Below are 21959 nucleotides of genomic sequence, written 5' to 3'. Positions count from 1 at the left end.
CGTCTTTTGCCGATCTTTTACAGCAAGTGCCTACACGGGGAGCTGTAAGTATTAGTTAATCCACCTAATATCTCAGTCCATACAGTGGCGGGATGGCTCGGCGCACTGTACGAGCTCATGATCGAGACTCTCTTTTGCATCCCTGGTTCGAACCCCGGGTGATGACGTCTTTTGCCGATCTTTTACAGCAAGTGCCTACACGGGGAGCTGTAAGTATTAGTTAATCCACCTAATATCTCAGTCCATACAGTGGCGGGATGGCTCGGCGCACTGTACGAGCTCATGATCGAGACTCTCTTTTGCATCCCTGGTTCGAACCCCGGGTGATGACGTCTTTTGCCGATCTTTTACAGCAAGTGCCTACACGGGGAGCTGTAAGTATTAGTTAATCCACCTAATATCTCAGTCCATACAGTGGCGGGATGGCTCGGCGCACTGTACGAGCTCATGATCGAGACTCTCTTTTGCATCCCTGGTTCGAACCCCGGGTGATGACGTCTTTTGCCGATCTTTTACAGCAAGTGCCTACACGGGGAGCTGTAAGTATTAGTTAATCCACCTAATATCTCAGTCCATACAGTGGCGGGATGGCTCGGCGCACTGTACGAGCTCATGATCGAGACTCTCTTTTGCATCCCTGGTTCGAACCCCGGGTGATGACGTCTTTTGCCGATCTTTTACAGCAAGTGCCTACACGGGGAGCTGTAAGTATTAGTTAATCCACCTAATATCTCAGTCCATACAGTGGCGGGATGGCTCGGCGCACTGTACGAGCTCATGATCGAGACTCTCTTTTGCATCCCTGGTTCGAACCCCGGGTGATGACGTCTTTTGCCGATCTTTTACAGCAAGTGCCTACACGGGGAGCTTAATCGGCCTAATATCTCAGTTTCAGTCAATTTATATTCGACGACATAGTGAATTATCCAAAGAATACAGTCCTTTAGGCGTTCCATAGGAAACGATTTGACAAGTCTATGTTCCTTTGGTAGTATACGCCCAGTAATGTGGTTTCTAAGTCTAGATTGAAGTTTTCACTAGCTAAACGCTACCCATCACCGCATAGCCGACAAGTTGGCCTTTCATGGCACTATCAATTTTCCGTATCATGACCATGTAGATTTTTGGCTTTCCGAGCCGGAACTTTTCGTCACTTGTAAACAAACCTCTTCACTGATTGGTAAACAAATTTCCTACGCTGCTCCGGGGAGGCCTAAAGGGGTTTAAAATTGCCTCAATCGACCAAATTTTCTCACCACATGTACTTCTATTCATGTTCTTCAACATGCAAGCCACAAAAAACTAGACTATGATTGATAACAGGTCAAAAAAAATGTTCTCATGCTGCTTTTTTAGCACTTTTCCTGACGGAGAACAATCGAGCGGATGGATATAGACTCTAATAGGAGTATGCCACCTGAAGGTTGAGTGAAGCTACAGAGTACAGTATAGGCTATCTGTGACCCTGTAACTGGTAAATATTTATTTTTATTATTCATATTGTGTTATTACCAATAGGGGTTCGTTGGAAGTTTTATGAGCTTCAATGATGTCCAATTTCATAGCATATAAAAGCATAAATTTGTAAACACGATATAGGGTATTGGATGTAAAAGTACTTGAGAAGTGAGAAAGAATACAAATACATGTTGTTCGCGGAACTGGTCCACGCAAAAATAATTAGCCTCAATGCTTTTGTCACCCCAACTGTTAAGTTGTGAAAGGGATGTTTTGCAAAACCCAGCCTTATATTATACAGTTTTATTAGTTTAGTTTAGTTAAGTAGATAAAAAAAAAGATCAGGAGGGAAACTTAAGTCCCCATGAAGGATCCTATAGAGAGAGGGAAAAAAAAAACTGAAGGCACAAACACTCAGACCAGATTACATTAGTTTAGTCCAGGCTTACTCAACATTTTAACATTAAGTCATACTCATAGCGTCATACAGGCTATCCGTACCAGATACAGAATGGTCAGAGATGTGTCTTTAATTGTGGCCATCAAATTTGAGCATAAATTTGAAGGGGAAAGAAGTATCTCATAGATTATTCAGTAGGTTACAATATTTTTCTAAAATCAATTCATTCATGGAAGTGCACAGATCAATAAACATCACAGGGTGGACGGTAACGAGTATATGGTTGAGTCAAAATTATTTGACCCGGTACCATAGCCTAGTAGTACTATTTGTATACAGTACATTGTTTCAAATTATATATTAATATTGATCAACTTTTACCCATTTTCCTTTTTTTCTTTCAGGACATGAATATTTAGTATTTACATGAGAATCTGAATTCCTACCCTGCTGTAAAAAGGTGCTTGCAGAGGAAAAACAAAAATGTGTTCAAATAGCTTTCAGAAGATGTTTATGAATCAACTGAGAACAAAGTAAGACATGTTGCAGTCACTATTATCAGCAGCCAGCAAGGTTAAAAGTGAGTCTCAATGTCAGGATCTTTTCCAGAAGAATGCTGACCAGATTCCTAGAGTGAATGAACAGCATGATGATCAATGCTGAAGAATCCACTACATGTTACCAGCTAACTCTCAATAATATTGAAGCAATACATAAACCCGTGGTAAGTATTATAGTGTACAATTATTTCTCTCTTTTGCCCTCTTTCCTTTATGTTTGTTAAAAATTCTGTAACCGTCTAGACAGTTCTTTTCTGCCACATTGTCCCTAATGAGTAGCAACTTTATAATCTGACATCACATTTGATTATAACATATTAAAAGCCAACAATGTTATTTCAGGACTAGAGTGCAGTACATGCAGGCTTCACAATTTGGGATATTTACTGGCTAAATACAAAATTGATTTTGCTGTTTGCCAGAAGAGAAATGATGCCCTGTCATTTTTCTTCAAAAATTTCAAATTATCCTTTCCCTCTTGCAACAATTCAAGAAAAATGGTTTTTAGCCTGTAAATTTATCATGCACTGACAAGTTTTAGCAAGCAGCTAAAATTGTGAAATTCTTTGCCTGATGTGCATGTATGTAGACCATGGCCCAATCACTGAGAATATAGCTTGTGGTAGCGTATCAGGTGGAAACATGCACTTCCATGGATGCCTGTTGTATATATTTTACAGAACTAGCTATCACTTTCATCAATAAAATATATAGGTTTCAAAGCTTTCAAGCTTTCATTCTAAAATATGGAATGCCTTAGATCTGCGTCACAAGGCTGGAATTTTGATTTGATTTGATTTATTTGATTTTCCACTGGATATATACATGTGGAGGGAAGTCCTCTAAAAAGCCAATTCAGGCTTAACAAGGTAAAGGACTCCCAGGAAAGAAAGAAAGAAAGAACGGGAAAACAAAAAACAAACAAAAAGCATATATACATAAATGAAAATATAACTAGTGTCTTAATAAAGAATAATTAATAACATACAATATAAACGATGTATCAATACTGAGAAATTACTTCTTTTTTTAGTGCTTTTCTAAATGTTTCTTTAGATGGTTTAGATTTTATAGTAGCAGTTAGATCATTCCATGTCCTCATAGCACGATTCTTTAAACTTAACGTACCAAATGTTGTATTACATAAGTTGTGGTGTGCTTGACCGGCACTTCTAGTGCGGTGACTATGTATGGCGCTGTTAATAGTAAATAAGTCATGAAAGGCTGCAGGAAGTAAGCCATTCCAAGCCTTGTAAAAGAATGTGGCTACATTCAGCCTAACAATATCGTTAAATTTTAATAAGTTGAGCAATTTGAAAAGTGAGCTGGTGTGTTCACGATATTCAGAATGAGTTATGTGACGAATGACTTTCTTTTGTAGGATTTCAAGAGGGTGAAGATAAACATTATGGGTGCCAGACCAGATTATAGAGCAATATGAAAAATGGGGGAACACTAATGTTTGGTAAAGCATTCTAAGAATATTCTGAGGAAAATAGTGTTTCAACTTAGAAATGATACCACGGGCAAAGAGATGGAGAAAGCAAATCACAAACAAGAGAATGTCAGTAATGTCATGTATATAAAAGATGTTTCCCAAAAGTCTTTCAAACTGCTGGAACAAAAGCAAAAACCATGAAACACACAATAATCACCCCTACTAGACCATCGGAAGATCAAAAAATTTACCTAAAAGTACCATTTGTGAACGAGAACATACAGGTAAAACGGTAGACCCTGGCAACAATCAGCAGATTGGGCATTACAAATCTGAGAACACACTTCATGAGAGGTAATCCATCAGCGAGTTTGTTTTCCGCGCCACGTGACAAACAGGGTTGCCGACCCAACTGCGACACCTGCAAAATCGCTGTAAAGAAGAATATCTGTTTAGCCAAAACTGTGTCTACAAGATTAAATGCAATCTTTGCTCGTATACATACATTGGCGAAACGGGATGCACCATTGGAACGAGAATAAAAGAACATCTACGTATGACTAAACAGACCATATACACTCATTTACAAACTCACAATATAAATCCAAAATCTGGAGAAAATATCAATTGCAAATCCTACATCACAACTTACCGAATACCAGTGAAAGAAAAATAATCGAAGCCCTTACCATTAAAGCCAGTAATAACTTAATGAATGGCTGTGCTGGATGTCAATTGGATATTTAAGCTATTCACATCTTGCTGGTCCGTCTGTTCGCTCCGAATACAGTTTGTTCGCTGGTGCGTTTCAGCTCAGGGGAATTGGTTTTAAAGTTTTTACTTATATACACAGAGTCGGTAGTTTGCACCTCATTCCTTGATAAAGCCTTAACCGGCGAAATATTGGAACATACAGCTTTGTATACTTTCTTGTACTGTGCTTGTTGAAGTCTCATTTTCTACAATTCAATATACATACATATCCTCTAAGGTAGGCATCGGATAGTGGCTGCGCATGAGACTCTTGTTTAGGTCTCTGGGGTCGATACATTTTCCCCGGCTTTACCACAGTCACTAGACTGGAGACCTAGGGGGTTGTCTCTGAAACTGGCTTTATGATGTTTTGTTTCACAAGCCTATCTAATTCTGCTTTGAGGTTGTCTCGGATTGCCACAGGGAACCTACGGGGTGGATGAACTACAGGTACTGCATCGGGATCTAGCTGTAGTTTATATTCCCCTTCTAGTTGACCTATGCCCTCAAAAACATCATTGTACTCCTAGTACAGGTTTTCAACATTAGTAATTTGCCCCTCCTTCACAACTTTGACGTTTTTACCATCATTTGCATTCGTGATCGCATTGACGCCTAGTGGTTTGGCAATGTTTTCATGTCTAACTTCTATGAGACCCATCTGCTGGACTGCTTTGCTGCCCAGCAGATTGATTGCAATATCATTGTCAACAATCACAAACTCAGCCCGGTATTTCTTTCGGTTTTTGGGGTTCACCAATTTTAGTTTGCATTTACCATTTGGCTTTGAGGTACTCTCATTGTACATTGATAATACCTGGCTAGTTTGCTTAATGTTATGCTTACCTAGTTTCTTCATAACTGAGCTTGGTAAGATGTTGCAGGTTGCCCCGCTATCAATTTGAAAAGTGACTCTTACTTCATCTATACTCATGTCAGCGTAAATGTGACTTTGTTGCTTATAGTTAATATAGTTTATATTGTTCTCTGTCTTTGGAGGAGTGAGCAGGTTCATCGTATTGACGTCCTCGAAGTCATCATCTGAGAGGGACTAGGAGGAACTGTCGCCAACGTTGGACACACCTTCCGCTACAGCATTTACCCACGGTTTCCGTTTCATTTTGCCCCTTTTGGGTCCACTCCGTTGGGATCCGCTCGCTGACGCTTTGCGTGTAGCTGTTCTGCATTGAGCTGCAAAATGGTTCTTCCTGTCGCATTTGGAACAGGTCTTTCCATATGCAGGACACTGGTACTTCCCAAAGACGTGTCTGTTCCCACAGTACTTGCATTTCTGAAGTCTGTCGTCTTGCCCGCTTTGTCGGAGCGCGTGCACCTCTGTTTTCGTCTCGATGGTCCTTATCCTTTCTCTGGATAGTTCCGCCGACTGGCACATATCCTCGCATGATTTCAGGGTAAGTTTCTGTGCCCATAGTAATCGCTCTCTGAGTGCCGAATTTGTGATACCACACACGATCCTATCCTGGACAAGCGGGTCATGCAATGATTCAAAGTTATATGTTTGTGCCAGGACTTTGAGTTCAGTGATGTATCTGTCCAACTGCTCCCCTGGCTCCTGAAATCTCGTGAAGAATTTGTATCTTTCTACAGTTTCATTTTGCTTTGGGTTGCAGTAGGCATCAAAGAGTGTGAGGAGCTCTCCAATTTTCGGGGAAACATCGGCAGCGCCTGCAGCTGGTAACGGTTTTATAGTCTCATATATCTCACGTCCGGTAGTGCCCATAAGATAGAGGCACATTTTTCCTTTAACTTATCATCTTTGTCAGACATTGCCAGTTCTGCATATCTTGAATTCTTCTTTCCAGTGTTGCCATTTGCTTGCCAGTTTGGGAGAAGCAAAATCAATCTTCTCTGGTGGGGGAACTTTATCCAAACTGTTATTGTAACTCGCGATCTTCTTGCAGAATTTATTTCAGGAATCGTCTGAATGTTAATTTTAATTCTTCAACGTGTACACGGTTTTGTATTGTACCGGTACGTACAGTAACGCGATTGTTTTCTTTTCTTATTTTCACCTCACCAGACTGTTGTTTCACAAGGCTTTACTACTGTATTATCACCGTGCTGCAGTGTGTTCCCCTTTGTTGCATTATGAACTAGTCGAACACAGTTATTATCTCAATACATTACATGTATAGAGATTTTGTAACAGTAAGTGGGACTTTCTCTTCTCTTAAAAATTTTTCAGCGTCTTCAAACAAAGTTCTTTTTCTCTGGAATTTCCAGAGCAAGAATATATCATATAGACCAACAAAAGTTACTATTTTTTATTCCACAATTGTATCTCATTCTGTGACTTTTTCACCGATTTATGTCCAAATCGGGCCAATTTGGACTGAAAACACACTTTGCCAGACCTGTTTTGCACACGCTCCAAAACTTGTTTTATGAAAGAGAATAGAATAGAACTGTCTTTCAACAGTGGTATCGTCTAAGATAGGGTCCTATGTATTATATATTTTATTAAAATTTTAAACTTTCATTTGTTGTTTACAGGTAGGTATAAATAAGAATTTTACTACATGTATATGACATTTAATGGCTTTTATTTGCTTTATTTGATGTTTAAATGATTTTTCTTTCTTAAAACAACACTGAGCTGCCGCCCCTACTTTTAGTAAAAAGGTCCGTTTTTGATGATTAAGCCCCGCCCCCAAGTCAGTTTTGTAGCAGATTGGCTATGACTCATATCAGCTACATGTTAGATATACGAAAATGGCTACCCTCGCGAACAATTTTCTGTTCTGTAGTTAGGTACGCGAGGTGTTAGTGTATTGCATGCTAAATACATTCTGTACTGCTGAATTCTACGTAGGCCTAGTGCATTTAATTTAAATTAGGCCTTCGTTTTTGTAACATCCATTTAAGGATAGTACTGGTCAGTGTTCAGGTAGCTTTTCAGAGCAAGGGCCATGATAAGTTTGTTTGATTGCCCTTCATGTATTTTGTATAATTACGTATACACATTCTTGTATTTCTGAAGGCTACTTACTGTAGGCCTAGTGCATTTAAAAATATATATAGGCCTAGGCCTATTAGGCTTTCAGTGATAGCCACATTAGCATCACACTGGTGTTCAGACAGCTTTTCCTAGGAAGGACCAGGGTAAGTTTGTTTGATGGGTACGTATAAAAGAGGAGCCGGCCCATGATAGCATCACAACTTTGATAAGACTATAAAAATTGTATAAGGTTATGTTTTATTTATAAGGTTATAAGAAGTATGTTTAGCTTTCTTTTGAACCTGTAATGTTTGACATCAAATGTACAAAGAATTAAAATAAAATAACAAAATGGAGAGGAACTGAGGTGGCTATTAGGGGAAGAGGAGGCCACCCATCACTTGCATATAAAAACTTGTAATCTTCTTTTACATTATTTTTTCCAAGTCATAAATCCATGAAATCTTCATGTCCGAAAAATTGAGATGGAAAAACGTGGGTTGTTTTGATATCTAGAAGTGGACACAGTTTTGATGGTAGTCACCACTACAGTCTACAGTAACATACAGTACAGTAGGTCAATAGGCCTAGCTCTCAAGGCAGGCATCAAGAATATGGTCGAGTTGTTCGCCTCTTCTAATTTGGCTGTTGTCATTGACATCAAACTATATGACCAAAAAGTCCAACAGAGACTGACCTAAGATGAAGGATACCACATAAAAAACAAGTTCTTAAATATTCTATGACATTACTAAACCTTGCAACGTCGTTCTTTCGACTAACAGGCAATGAGCGCTAAAGGCAAGACTAGCAGGATAAAGTGTAACCTGCAGAGACTATTCGTGGCAATGTAGCAAAAATGCAAGTTATATATTTGTTGTACCATGATTGATATTGATAATTGTAGAGACAGAGCAAAGATTTGAAATTAGGAATCAAAATTAAAACTTCCAGTATTGAGATACTGCATCATTGATGCTCTTGTATCTTACTGTTATAGTTTAGCGTACAATCTGCAGTTCCTTTCTTTGCTTACCACATCACACTGCATTCTACGTTGCGTCTCGGATTACTGTACTGTTTTATCGCATAGTCCTATACATACGATACTGTGTATGCTATTCTAACGGTGCATTCGCATAGCGGAATCTTAATGAATTGCTGACTAATTCACGGTGATTTTCGGGTGATCAGTCCTTCAAATCTCGCAAGAATGGTCCTCGAAATTATCTTAAGTTTACTTCTGACACCATGTTTCAGTTTGTGGCCGTCGAGCGTGTCGTATAAAGAATATAGGAGGCGATCATTTATTTAGCTACAGACTTGGTTTATTATTGTACTTCAGTAGCCATATTCAATGGAGTGCACAGACTCGTAGTGTGTAATATGAAGAGCAAGTACGGTAGCTCATATTGATTAGCTACATAAATGTACTTGTCACACAGTGAGGCTGTGGTTTACAAATCCCGATGATCCAGTTTTGGCAAAGAACACCTTCAATTCTCTTCTCTTATTCTTAGTAACTTAACAGTTGCACTGGAGTGATATGCAATATCAGTTTAACATGTTCCAAACAGTTCAGGAATACATTGGGGTATGTCCTGTAGGTCAGTTTGGGAGGAATCAGCTGAGCTAAACAAAAGTAGTTTTGATCACTTTTCAGAGCCAGAGACGAAAAAACCCTCCCCGCTGACCCTTCTCTGGATGACGTTTCTGCAGGTAGGGCAAGCCAGACCAAGTGGACTGTTATCAGGGATACCAATACAACCTGCAGGAATCATAGATGCACCCAAATTGGTCAAGCTTATCAAAATTGGTGACTGGAAATGTTGTTGCAGACGTAGACCTGATTACTGCTTACACAGTATTGCTCATATGTGTATTTACACACTGCACCTTGCATACTGAAATCTCTGAAAATACATCTTTATGGACCTAAAATGATAATTGCATAAATTTTGTTGTGGTTTATATTGTGACGACTATAAAAAGTATCATATTGGTATTAAAAAAAAAAAATCATCTCTCACTTAAGGTGGCATACTCCTATTAGAGTCTATAGCAGTCCGCTTTATAGTTCTCCTTCAAGAAAAGTGCCAAAAAGCAGCAGGGGAACATCTTTTGTGACCTGTTATCAATCATGATCTAGTTTTTTGTGGCTTGCATGTTGAAGAGCATGAATGGAAGTACATGTAGTGAGAAAATTGTGTCAATTGAGGCCATTTCAGACCCCTTTAAGGCCTCCCAGGAGCAGCATAGGAAAATTGTTTACCACTGAGTGAAGAGGTTTGTTTACAAGTGACAAAAACTTCCGGCTCGGATAGCAAAAAATCTACATGGTCATGATACGGAAAATTGATGGTGCCATAAAAGGCCAACTTGACAGCTATCCGGTGATGGGTAGCGTTTAGCTAGTGAAAACTTCTATCTAGACTTAGAGACCACATTACTTTTGTGATTTAGTGTGTAAGTCAATGGCGCTTTTAATGGGCGTATGCTACCTGAAGGATTCTTGCCAGGTTTGTTACTGTTTTATTAAGTTTTTAGATGGACAAGAGTTCACTCTTGCAGCTACATAGTGATTCCAAACACAACCTTTGATTCAAGTCCTACAATTCTTCCATATCAGAAAGACCTATAGGGTCGTCCCCACATCCATTGCTTGTCTCTCTGTGAGCCATCATAGCACTGTGATAGACCCTTAATAGGGCTTGCAAATTAACTAACCTGTTTCCTGTAGATTCTGCAAACATGGTTTGTTGTGACTGAGTTGAAAATATCTCATGTCCTTTATCTGCTGGGTTAATTACTCTCTCATACTCTTCCTTGTCGAGCCTTCTATAAGCAGGTTTGCAAGAGGAATTAGTTGCCATATCTGTATCAGAAGAGCTAGGAATATCACCAGTGCAATTGGCATCAGCTTCAGCAGCTGTTCAAGCAGTAAAGCCAAACCTGTTACCTGGCTTGAAGGTTGTTGCATGCCTATCAAACATGCCTTTCCTTCTACCCATTCTTCTAAATACTAATCAGTTTTTATCCTTAAATAATACCAATTTTCCAGTGAAGTATTCACTAGTTTTGTTTGTAAGCATTTATTGGAAGTCTAAGCAGTTGAATAGCTGCACATAGAATGATACAAGACAAGACTTACACTGAGAAACTAGTCAATATGATGGACTACAACTAGTTTGGAATGTTGTTTGAACAGCGCCCTCATTCTAGATCTGGTCACAGCTAATAGCTCTCCTGAGTATATTTTGCACCAAAATCTGACAAAATACCTTTGAAAAGCAGTGCCAAAGTAACAAGTAACTTTTTCTCTTTCACTTTAGAACCACAGCTAAGGGCGCATGCTTACTGGATGCTGGGAGTGATAAAATTTTCAGAGGGAAGAAGGCCAACCAAGTTTCCACCAGAGGGGGTAAGTAGCACCAAACTGAGGGACTGTGCTTAAAACACATTGTGTGGACCCAAGAACAATTTAGACATTCAGTAGATGCCTGTCATGCTGATGGAATGACTTCTTATCACACTAGGGAATATGTCAATCATTGGGCTCTCACTTGTTTAAAGTTCAGTATTGTATTATTCATATAGACTGTACAACATGTGTGAGACAACATATGAAGATTCACCCAATAGACAGAGATACACAGAAATGATGTAAGTCACAACTTCTCAAACTCATAAAAAGGAGGTTTAATGTGGAGTTTAAATATCTCAGCTGTTACTTAAGGTGGCATACTCCTATTAGCATCTATATCAACCTGCACAAGTGTTCTCCTTCAGGAAAAGTTCCAAAGAGCAACAGGAGAACATCTTTTTTTATATCTTATCAATTAGGATCTGGTTTTCTTGGTTTGGCTGTTATGGAGCATGAATGGATACACAAGTGGTACAAAGATTGGGTCAGTTGAGGCAAGTTTAGACCACTTTAGGCCTCCCTGGAGCAGCATATGAACATTGTTTACTGCTGAGTAAAGAGGTTTGTTTACAAGTGAGAAAAATTTCAAGCTCTCATAGCAAACAAAAAGTCTGCACAGTCATGGTAAAGAAACTTGAGGCTCAAATGAATGTGATAAATTAATTAGAATAAACCAAAAGCAAATAGAATAAAGGGTAATTCAAACCAAGAAATACTGCACAACGCAACTCACATGCATACCTGTAAATGTTACCCACGCTCGACGACATATACAACACTGACACGCAACTGGAAACACAGCATCACACGCATTAAAACAATCAAAGACCATTAACAGGGTGTACTGCTGAGTTTCTGGAGAAAGATCGTAAAACAAACCACCTGCTGCTGAAGAAACAAAGTCTAAACATTCAAGAGTTCTGCTGCCTCCATTGGTCTTTATTATAACTTTCTGTCAAATATCATTGGAGATATGGATATTTTGGCTTCCAGATTAAAGGTACAAAGCCAACATGTCTGGGAGGTAAATGCTCCTAAAAAGGTCAATGCCTGTTCACTGATGCACATATTATATGACATCACGGTCACGCCAATACATGTGTCCAAATGCTTCAAAGCATGCCTTTTCTTTCATTGTTGATGTTGGATCTGGAAAGTAACCATTTCATCCTTAATTAAAAGTCTTGAATTTTAATATATCAACACTGAGGGAACCCTGAAGGATTGATAATCCAACACAATTGTAGAATAGAAAAGGTGAGGGATTTCTCAACCAAGGCTTCCTATACAATTGAGTTTTCTCCTGGCATCTTGAATCCAGTGTAATGACCATTGGCTGGAAACTCACTTCTGATTCTTTGGACTGCACATGATGGTAGCACAACCCTGACGTGTCTTGCTAGGAATCCCCAGCACCTTTGAACCTGTTGACCGTAGGCTATGTATCTGTACTGTACTGCCTAAAAAAAAAATGTTGAAAGTTCAAAATGTATTAATGTTGGCCCATGATGTCGACAATAACAAGCAGGGATACAATGTACAGTTATGGTTATATTTGTTGTGAATTTACACCTTCCATATTTCATGAAACATTCTTTTGTTCAGACAATTGATTTGCAAAACTCCAGGCCTAAGTACTAGCCTAGTAATAATGAGTATAAAATGACACATATGCCTAACATGGCTGCATAATGCAGCTTACGTCCCGAGCCAAACTTTCAGTATGCAACCAACACTACTACTACTAGTAGTACTACGCACCATACTGTACATGTATGAATACATAGCCAACACACAGTACATATGGGTTGTAAGGATTCTATGGTTGTAAGTCACCGTAACACAACTCACAATATGGTTAAAGGCAGTTCCGCGAATTCCAACCACACATGCACAAAATGGACTGGATTTTGTTTGCTTCATTACTAAATTATTACCACGTTGTATGCTCCTTGCAATAGTTCCGAACGGGTTTCTTCTTCGATATGTTGTGGAGCTTAAATTTCGGCTCATTTGACAGGCTCGAACTGATACGGTTCTATATCCTAACAGTAACACCTCAGGTCCACCCTCAACATTTGGTTCAATATTGGCATGATCATCGCCTTCACTCTCTGCTTCGAATATTAGAATGGGTACTCTATTTCTAGTACAATTTCACTGCCTGGTGAAGAACCACTATCACTTTGAACTTCGGTTGCCACATTTGGTTCTAAATCTGACATTCCACGGGAAATTTAGATTTGATTTCGCGCTGACTTGTTATCGATTGTTTTGTGTATTTATGTACACTTGTCGGAGTGTAGGTATGATGTTCGGAGGAAACAGCGAGAGCAAATCGTGTTCCTAAAATGTTGTCACATTAGGTCATGAGATTACGAAAAAAAATTTCGAAGGGAAAAATCAAGTTTTTAACTGGCAGAGTGGTTGATATATGTTCTAGAGAACATGCTTAGATGGATCCCAAAAATACAGGATGTTGAAGTTTTCGTGTCGTGGCCATAATAAGTAAGAATTTGAAAATTGCCATTTTAGACTCTATGAGCCTTAAGTATAGCTAAGGGGGTATTGGTTATGATATGTAATCACGGAATATGACAAAAACGTCTCATCATTTTACGCTTGAGTGATTTGGGGGCAAATTTTGTGAAAAATCACCAAAATATCTCAATGTGGCACGAGATTGACACGGAAGTAGCAACCCATTGGTACACCATGTGCCCCAAAATGCACTGACGAAGTAATAATTAGACTGGAAGAACATGTTCATGGCCTGTAGAGACCACTGTACTACCTGTATCTGTTGTTTTGATCTGTGTGTTATTGAAATGTGTAGTAGTACAGTAACAGATGGTATAAGGAGCCACTAATTTCAATGTTAAGCTATAGAACAAGTAAAACCTGAGGAACTGAAGTTGTACATCTGGTGAGTAGTCTACTTTTATACAGTGTAGTGCTGATAGTCGTGATCGATTAATCGCCAGTAGTTGCGATTACACTTTGGAAGTTTGATTAATCGCTCTCAAAACCTAAGTTGCGATTACTGGACTAAAGCTAGCACTACACACAATCTGCTATTGAAAAATAGCCTAACCTATCAAAAACAACACTTAAGCAGTTTGTCAGCAAATATCGCAAACACAGGTTCTTACAATGCTACACTAGAACTGTGCTGTGTTAAAAATCAGTAAGCACCTGTTCAGGTTAGATTCATGCGGTTACTTGTTAGTAATACGATTGTTCTGCAGTGCAACATTTAGTCCTAGCAATGTTTCATCATTGCGCATAATTGCAAATTTCCAAATTTATTAATCTTTAATGATTGCCAAAGAATTTGTAATTTCTTCAAACATGCATGTTTACAGTATATTTCATTTCTGGCCAGTGGTTCACATGTATCATATGTCTGATAGAGTGTGTCGATTTCGGTGAAGTTTCATTTCAATGTGTCATAATATTGTGCGTGCTATCACGCTAGGCTAAAGCCTAGCCTAGAAGGTGAACGTCCTTCTACAGAAAACTTTTGCATAGTAATCATAACACCGCTACAGGGTGTTGCATCTATTCATTTTTTTTGCTGTGATTAGTGCTAGTAGTTGTAGTAGCCTTGTAGATCCATTCCAAAGTTTTTGATTTACTTTGAAGGATTTTAAGAAATGTTGAATATTGAAATTTGTTGACAGTTTTTGTTTGGTAGATGTTTTAACATGAATTAGACATCACACATTAAGACACAAAATAACAAATACGGACAGTGCACCATGGAGAAAGATTTGTTTGACTGTATTTCTGCAATGTAGAAATGACAGTGATGATGCCATAACTGTAACCGAGTATCGCGAGAAGAGCTATGCGATTAATCAACTACTAAAGTAAGAGTCGACTATCAGCACTAATACTGTGTACCTAGCAGAGCAAAAAGCGACAGTCAGAATTAAAATGCATACATTACAACGTAATATATGTGGTGTAAGAATCAGTTTTATTGAGACCCAGACTGCAATCAGAATAAGGATAGGCCTATATACAGTAACACTTTTGTAACTGGAAAGCTCACACCTTCACAATGTCAGACTAAGATTGGATGGCATGGGCTGATGAAATAAATGCAAAAGTGGCAAAATATACATCAGCCCCAGCAAGTTACACAAAGGGATGCAGGATGTGGACAGGTGCCTACACCATCAGTATGCCACGGGCACCAGCATATGGCATTATCCGCACAATGCTATCCCTGGCAGCTAAGAGAAGAGCCACATTCCAGCATCTGCTCTTCAAAGTATTGTGCAAAGAAATGAACTTTTAAGTACCAAATCATTTCACATCTCCCACATATGCCACAACAGCCTATGTGTGGAGGTGTCACATCCATTGCTTGTGTCTCTGTGAGCCATCATAGCACTGTGACAGGCCCTTAAGACTTGCAAATTTACTAACCTGTTTACTGTAGATTTTGTCATATATCAGAGGAGAGTACTGCTTTAGTCAGTGCTCTGTAGATTGACCTGTTTAGGTGTACTACATCAGAATGATAAGCTGCAGCCATTGTTCTACTGGACCCATTACATGCCTTGCCATCAGCATCAGTTGTGAGGTACATGACCGTACCCATTCTTCATAATAATAATCAGTTTTTTTATCCTCAAAGTTCAACAAAATTCCAGTGACCTATTCACTAGTTTGTTTGTATACAAATGCTTAAATGCTTATAAGCATTTATTGGAAGTCTAAGCAGTTGAATAGCTGCACATAGAATGATACAAGACAAGACTTACACTGAGAAACTAGTCAATATGATCTACTACAACGATTTAGGAATGTTGCTTGAACAGTGCCCTCATTCTAGATCTGGTCACAGCTAGTACATAGCTCCCCTGAGTAGTTTTCGCAACAAAATCTGACAAAATACCTTTGAAAAGCAGTGCCAAAGTAGCAAGTAACTTTTCTCTTTCATTTTAGGGCCAGAGTTTACTCGATACAGGGAGTGATCACATTTTCAGAGGGAAGAAGGCCAACTTGCGTCAAGTTTCCACCAGAGGGGGTAAGTAGCACCAACTGAGGGACTGTGCTTAAAACACATTCTGTGGACCCAAGCACAATTTAGACATTCAGTAGATGCCTGTCATGCTGATGGAATGACTTCTAATCACACTAGGGAATATGTCAACCATTGGGAACTCACTTGTTTAAAGTTCAGTACTGTATTATTCATATAGACTGTACAACATACATGTGTGAGACACCATATGAAGATTCACACAATAGACAGAGATAAACAAAAATGATATAAGTCATTACTTCTGAAACTATTATAAAAAGAGGTTTAAAGTGGATTTTAGAAATGTCAGCTGTTACTGAAGCTTGCATACTCCTATTAGCTTCTATATCAATCCGCACCAAGTGTGCTTCTTCAGAAAAAGTGCCAAAAAGCAACAGGAGACATTTTTTTTGATATGTCATCAATCACTGGACTGGTTTATGTTTTTAGTTCTACCATGTAGCTTGTACTCTCTCTCCCTCTGAGTTGTGCTCTCTGTATGCTCTGTCTCTCTTATATAGTCTATCATACTGTTGTTTCCTTTGCATCTGTTTCAGAGTCTGGATACATGGACTATTTGAGCTCACCTCTAATCCTGCAGCTTCCATCTTCCTGGCTATGGACTCTTCAAGCCCTTTATTTGTAATGTTTGTGGCACTGTGGTCCCTGTACTGACTGTTGCGTGAAATGTTTGTGCTATGTTTTGGATTGGAAACTCGAAAGCATTATTGACTACCTCTGCTTTTTGAGTGGAAGTCTGAAACTGAGTGGACCATAAACGTTTGCTGCAGGTGGGTGTCTCAGGTATTTCATTTACAGTACTGATTTCGCTTAACTCCCGTTGAAATTTGTTAAACGGAAAATAAACAAATTTCTTCGTTTTTTATCGAAATTTGCTGATTTTTATCGAAATTCCACGAATTTTAACGATTGGTGATCTCAGTCATTTCCTACGTGGAATTTTCAACGATGCGTTGAAATTCTTTTTTAAACGAAATAGAAGGTCAATATGTGGTAAAGCGAAACGTCGGAAAACGCGTAACTTCGTTTATTAGTGTCAATTAGACTTTGGTACAGTCGTTTGAAAGCAAGAATATTTACAAAAGCATTCTCAGGCTTGCATGAATAGTAACACTCAAAGAAACATGTAGTAAAACTGACGGGGGAGGTTTTCTGACTGAACCCCAAACACAGTGACGTAAGTCTTAACTTTGCCAGGCCATCTTGGAGGTTGCAGTACAAGCTATGTACCACTAGGACGTTTCCATTTTTCAAAAATGCGTTTTCTCTTTTTATTTTGTTCTATTTTGTTTGATATAGATTTGGCATGAGACATGTTAATCAGGTTAACTTTGATGGAATAATTTTATACCAGAAGTGGAGAAACTTAACAGTTATTACTTTCATTTCGGATCATTTCCGAACAAGATAACACACTAAGGGTGTGACCGTTTAAACGGTTAACTGTTTAACCGGCCGCAAATGCACTATCCGTTTAGAAAATCACAAACCGTATAAACGGAAAATCAAAAAAAAAAAAATCAAATACATTTTAAACATGAAAATTATTTAAAAATTTGTAAAGAACTGCGTAATGTACTGCAAACTATCAATAAAAAACAGAAAAACGATGTTTTAGGCATGAATAATGTGTTCAATATAACTATAGTAGTAGGCCAATAGTCACAAGCTCATGATAGTGTCGTCAATTCGTTTTCTCAGTTTATATTTGCGACATATATCACCCGTGTACACCGATCAATGGCATGGTGAAATCCCGTGTGAAAATATGTCGAAGCCAAAAGACGCAAATGGTCGTTCTAGAAAGTATCGTAATAACATTAACAACACAAGGCCAGTTTGCTCTCTCAGGTCCGCACGTATACGGCCATTTTTTCCACACATGGTATTATACTGTGCATGCATCGGGGCGGGATTGCGGCAAACATAACAGAATATGAATGAAAATGATAAACCTTACGATATTTTTCACAAATATTGATGCTTAGATAAGTGCTTCCTCACAATCAACAAGCCGCCCAAAAATTCGCTCCGCTTACGTAAAACTTCTATATAACACATGGAAAAAATTCAAGTTTTTACACACATAATTCCCACTGACATTGGTCATAGAACATAAGTAGGTCATTGACATTTGAACTTGCCCAAGTTCATCGCACCATGGGAACGACACAACACATTGAACATGATGTTACATTCTTCCGCCATCTGGATGCCGAGTGTAAATTTTGGTGTAATATGCAAATTATGAATGGTACTGCGCTGCGCGGTTAAAATTTAACCTATTGCGACACCAATTTTGGGAAGCTGTTGTTGAAGAAACTTTTGTATCAAATGTAAAGTACTGTATCATGTTTGTGACACAAGAGAAAGAAAATGAAATCGGAGGCTGCTACAACCCATCGCAAAACACATGCGTGCGTAATTTGTTTTCTAAACATGACTTTTAATGAGTAAGCAGGAAAGGTGGGTAAGTTTATCTAAGTTAGGCGAGTTTTTGTTTAAAATCTTGTGATAGATAGACAAATATATTGTTTTTTTTCTTCAAAACTTACGATGTTGCCGAAGGCCGAATTATATAAATTCAGTGATCTGAACTTCTGAAGACCACGATATACTGATCAGGTGTGTTATTCTTTTCATCAATTATTTCACGTAATGTTCGCAATATTATTGGGCCTAATTAGTAATAAACATACATTGATCGTTGTCTTGTTGCCTGAATTGCTACTTTTTTGAAAAAAAAAACCTAAATTATTGTACTCATAATGTCCTATTTTCATTAAAAGTTGAGTGACATTACGTCGAAAAAGCCGCAATCGGGAAACAGCGTTTAAAAGTTTAACCTACCGGCAGGTTATACGGTTAAATGGTTAGTGAAATATCCGTTAGGTCACACCCTTATAACACACAAAAAAAAACGACTTTATTGAATGAAAATATACTGAAAACCATATCGCAAAAACACAAAATCGCTTATAACTCAAAAACGGAAGGAGATATCGACTTTTGTCAGCTGGGTAGGGATTTCCTTAACCGAATTTTGATGCGCTCTATCCACCTGTGTCATTTATGAGCTTCTCTGATGTAAGCTGCAGTACGTAATTTCTCTATACCAGTTCCGCAACATTTATTTACGCAGTAAACATTGTTCATTATGTTTTCTTTCACAACGAATATTCAAAGTTGTGCTCCACACGCTTCACAAATATTGTTTTATGTCGTTCATTTTCAATTCTAGTTTAAAATTACATTTTTGAATGATGCATTGCATGCCTTGTCAAACATTCCTGATTAGTAAAACTAAGGAAGGATATTTGATTGATATGATTTCATGAGCTGTTCCACTTGAAAAATGATGATAAAATCGAAAAACAAAACATTTACTTCTCATGTGACGCATACCGGGAGACTCATAAAAACCCCCTTCTCATTAAATTAAATTTACATGCCGTCAGGCCAGTTGAAAGCCCTCCCCAGTAATGTTCGATCAGCTCTTCCCAATATACAATACTCAAATAAGCAATGAAAATATATTCATTTTCCACAGGTTTCTCCCCAACTTGGGCCCAAGCCACTGCTTTATTTTCTTAGTAGTCATGGAAACAATTGTTTGCAACTCTTTTGCTGGCCAGGTGTTTTCAAGTTTTATTAATAGCACAACTTCTGATTGGTTTATTCAAGATAAACTTTCTATCCCTGCTGGATTGTTCTACTTATATATATGAATGAATATTTGGTTTTCAATTAACTTAGTTACAGGTAGCATCCATTCCATTATGAACAGTAGGGGCAAAGTAATGTTTGCTTCTAGAGTAAGCCAGCCAAAGGTTCTGCAGTGCTAAACCCCCCACGAAGATAAATACTATGCTAATTAACAGATGGTAGGCGTGAATTTGACAAAGCCAGGTTTATGATTGGACTAGGCCTCTCAAAAAACTTTTGGTCGCTGGGGATATCCAGGGTAGGGAATGCACATGTAAGCAGAATAGTGTAGGTGGCCCAGACGAAGGCTGCGACCTTAATTACCAGGGCAGTCCATCTGCATTCGCGGGCAACTTACAGTAGCTGGGTTAGGGGGAAAGTAACAGGATGTTTTTTATTTTGCGTGCATTGAAGCCGGGGGGAGATTTTTTGGTTTGAAAGTGAGTGCGGTAAACGGTACTGTAGTACGTCAAGTAACACAGGAATTTATTGGAAAAAAAGATCTCTTTGATATCCAGCTACGACTGTTTCATTGTGTAAATTTTTTTTTATTTCTTGTTTTTCTGACGCTGCGTTCATTGGTGAGTTACTTAAACTTATCTTAGTTTAATAGCAGCCTATAACTTAAGTACTTGTTACGATCAACCAAGACCAGTTTTTATTATCCTAGCCAAATAATTTTTCAAACACCTAGTACAGAACTTACTCTGTCTTATATACAATCAAACTTTTGCAACGTTTGTAAAATTCCTTGGCCACTTCTGGTATAGTCTGAAAACGGCTGTAGTTACACTAAGGATTCAACGTAGGTCACAACCTTGATATGTCTAGAATTGCCTTTGCCGTTGTTGATTGCGATAACTTTCGTGGAAATTTTGTTGAAACTACGTTGACAACCGTGCCTGCAGTAGTCTAAATCTTAATGAAATTATTTGTTTTTTATCGATTTTCAACCTTTTTTATCGATCTTTGATTTTTTTTTCAACGGGAGTTAAGCGAAATCAGTACTGTAGTTGTGTGCTGTCAGTGTGGGATATTAACAGAGATCTCTTTGTAGCATTTGGCATGAATGGAAATGTGTACTTCCTGCCCCTCTTGCATACAAATGAATGCTTTGGGCAATGTGAATGATTTCCAATGTAGCAATTTGCAAGGCAGTCTTAACATTTTGATAAAGCCTTCACAACTTTGCAGTGGTCGTATTTGAGGGCTTTAATTCCTGCAAGTAGTCACCTCTGCCAGTAAAAGGCAGGTCAAGTCCTCTGCAATGCACTTTTGTATCAAGTGCTTCCTAGTCACAGTTTGTGCAGGTAACATATCAGAGGAGAGTACTGCTTTAGCCAGTGCTCTGCGGAGTGACTTGAGTAGGTGAACTTGGTCTAACAGCATATGGTTCTCTGTTTCAGAATGAGTAGCTGCGGCCATTGTACCAGTGAACCCTTTACATGCCTTGCCATCAGCATCAGTTGTTAGGCACTTCTCCTTTAGTTGGTTCTTACCAGTAAGTAATATGGATGCACAAATCTTTCCACCATTCTGTTCATCTTTGACATTGGCATCTTTACTAAACAGCCCTCATTGCCTGGAAATTGCAACTTGTGACCCCTTCTTCTATTCATTTCACCAATTAAGTTTACAGTTGTTACTGTGATTGTAATCAAAATTAAATTTATCCATGGTGACATTCTCAACAATTACATCTCTGTATTGGCTTGCACGAACAAATGGAGTCTTACTTTTTGCATTACGCAGACAGGTATGATATTGACGATCATATTCTGCAAAAATTGGAGAGTCTTTTGAGAGGCCATGCAGTTGCAGTGTCTTCTTTATACACCCCTTTTCTGACATCATTTTCATTCATTTCTTCTATTGCAGGTCCAAACTGGTTGGCTGACTTTTGCAGTGTTCTGACAGCGGGACTGGGAAGAGAGATGCTGCTGAGCAATCTATGAGCTGCACTTGAACTGATCTACATCTGATGCAAGCCTAACTGCTGTACAATGTTAAGTTCTGTGGGATTCTTGCCAGGTTTGCTTCTTGGTTTAAACCTTTGTAGATGGGCAAGAGCTTGCAGTACCTTTGTATCTTCAGAGAATGCATCCAAACACAACCTTTAAGCCAAGTCCCACAAATTCTTCATATCTAAGTTTGCAAGAGGAATAGGTGCCACATCAGAAGGGGTAGGCATGTCACCAGTGCG

The 21959-nt window shown here is 38.6% G+C and overlaps 1 protein-coding gene across 5 annotated transcripts in view; it reads left to right on the top strand.

Annotated features, from left to right (window-relative positions):
• The first annotated feature begins 1016 nt into the window (after positions 1-1016).
• Positions 1017-21959, top strand: part of LOC139978062 (beta-adducin-like) — a 537403-nt gene continuing 516460 nt past the window's right edge. Inside the window, exons 1-7 of one of the 5 annotated variants that reach the window (XM_071988019.1) lie at positions 1017-1474; positions 2263-2582; positions 5609-6021; positions 9232-9287; positions 10901-10989; positions 15952-16033; positions 21635-21787. In XM_071988019.1, coding sequence (XP_071844120.1) covers positions 5846-6021; positions 9232-9287; positions 10901-10989; positions 15952-16033; positions 21635-21711 — 480 coding nt within the window. In that variant the 5' untranslated portion in view covers positions 1017-1474; positions 2263-2582; positions 5609-5845 and the 3' untranslated portion in view covers positions 21712-21787. Of the gene's footprint in view, positions 1475-2262; positions 2583-5608; positions 6022-9231; positions 9288-10900; positions 10990-13816; positions 13919-15951; positions 16034-16587; positions 17261-21634; positions 21788-21959 lie in introns of those variants that run through there. The other 4 variants (XM_071988020.1, XM_071988018.1, XR_011796892.1 and 1 more) reach the window with 4 other exon arrangements.

Source organism: Apostichopus japonicus, chromosome 12 (assembly GCF_037975245.1).
Source record: "Apostichopus japonicus isolate 1M-3 chromosome 12, ASM3797524v1, whole genome shotgun sequence".
NCBI classification, from domain to species: Eukaryota; Metazoa; Echinodermata; class Holothuroidea; order Aspidochirotida; family Stichopodidae; genus Apostichopus; species Apostichopus japonicus.
This window is presented reverse-complemented; position numbering and strand designations above follow the sequence as displayed.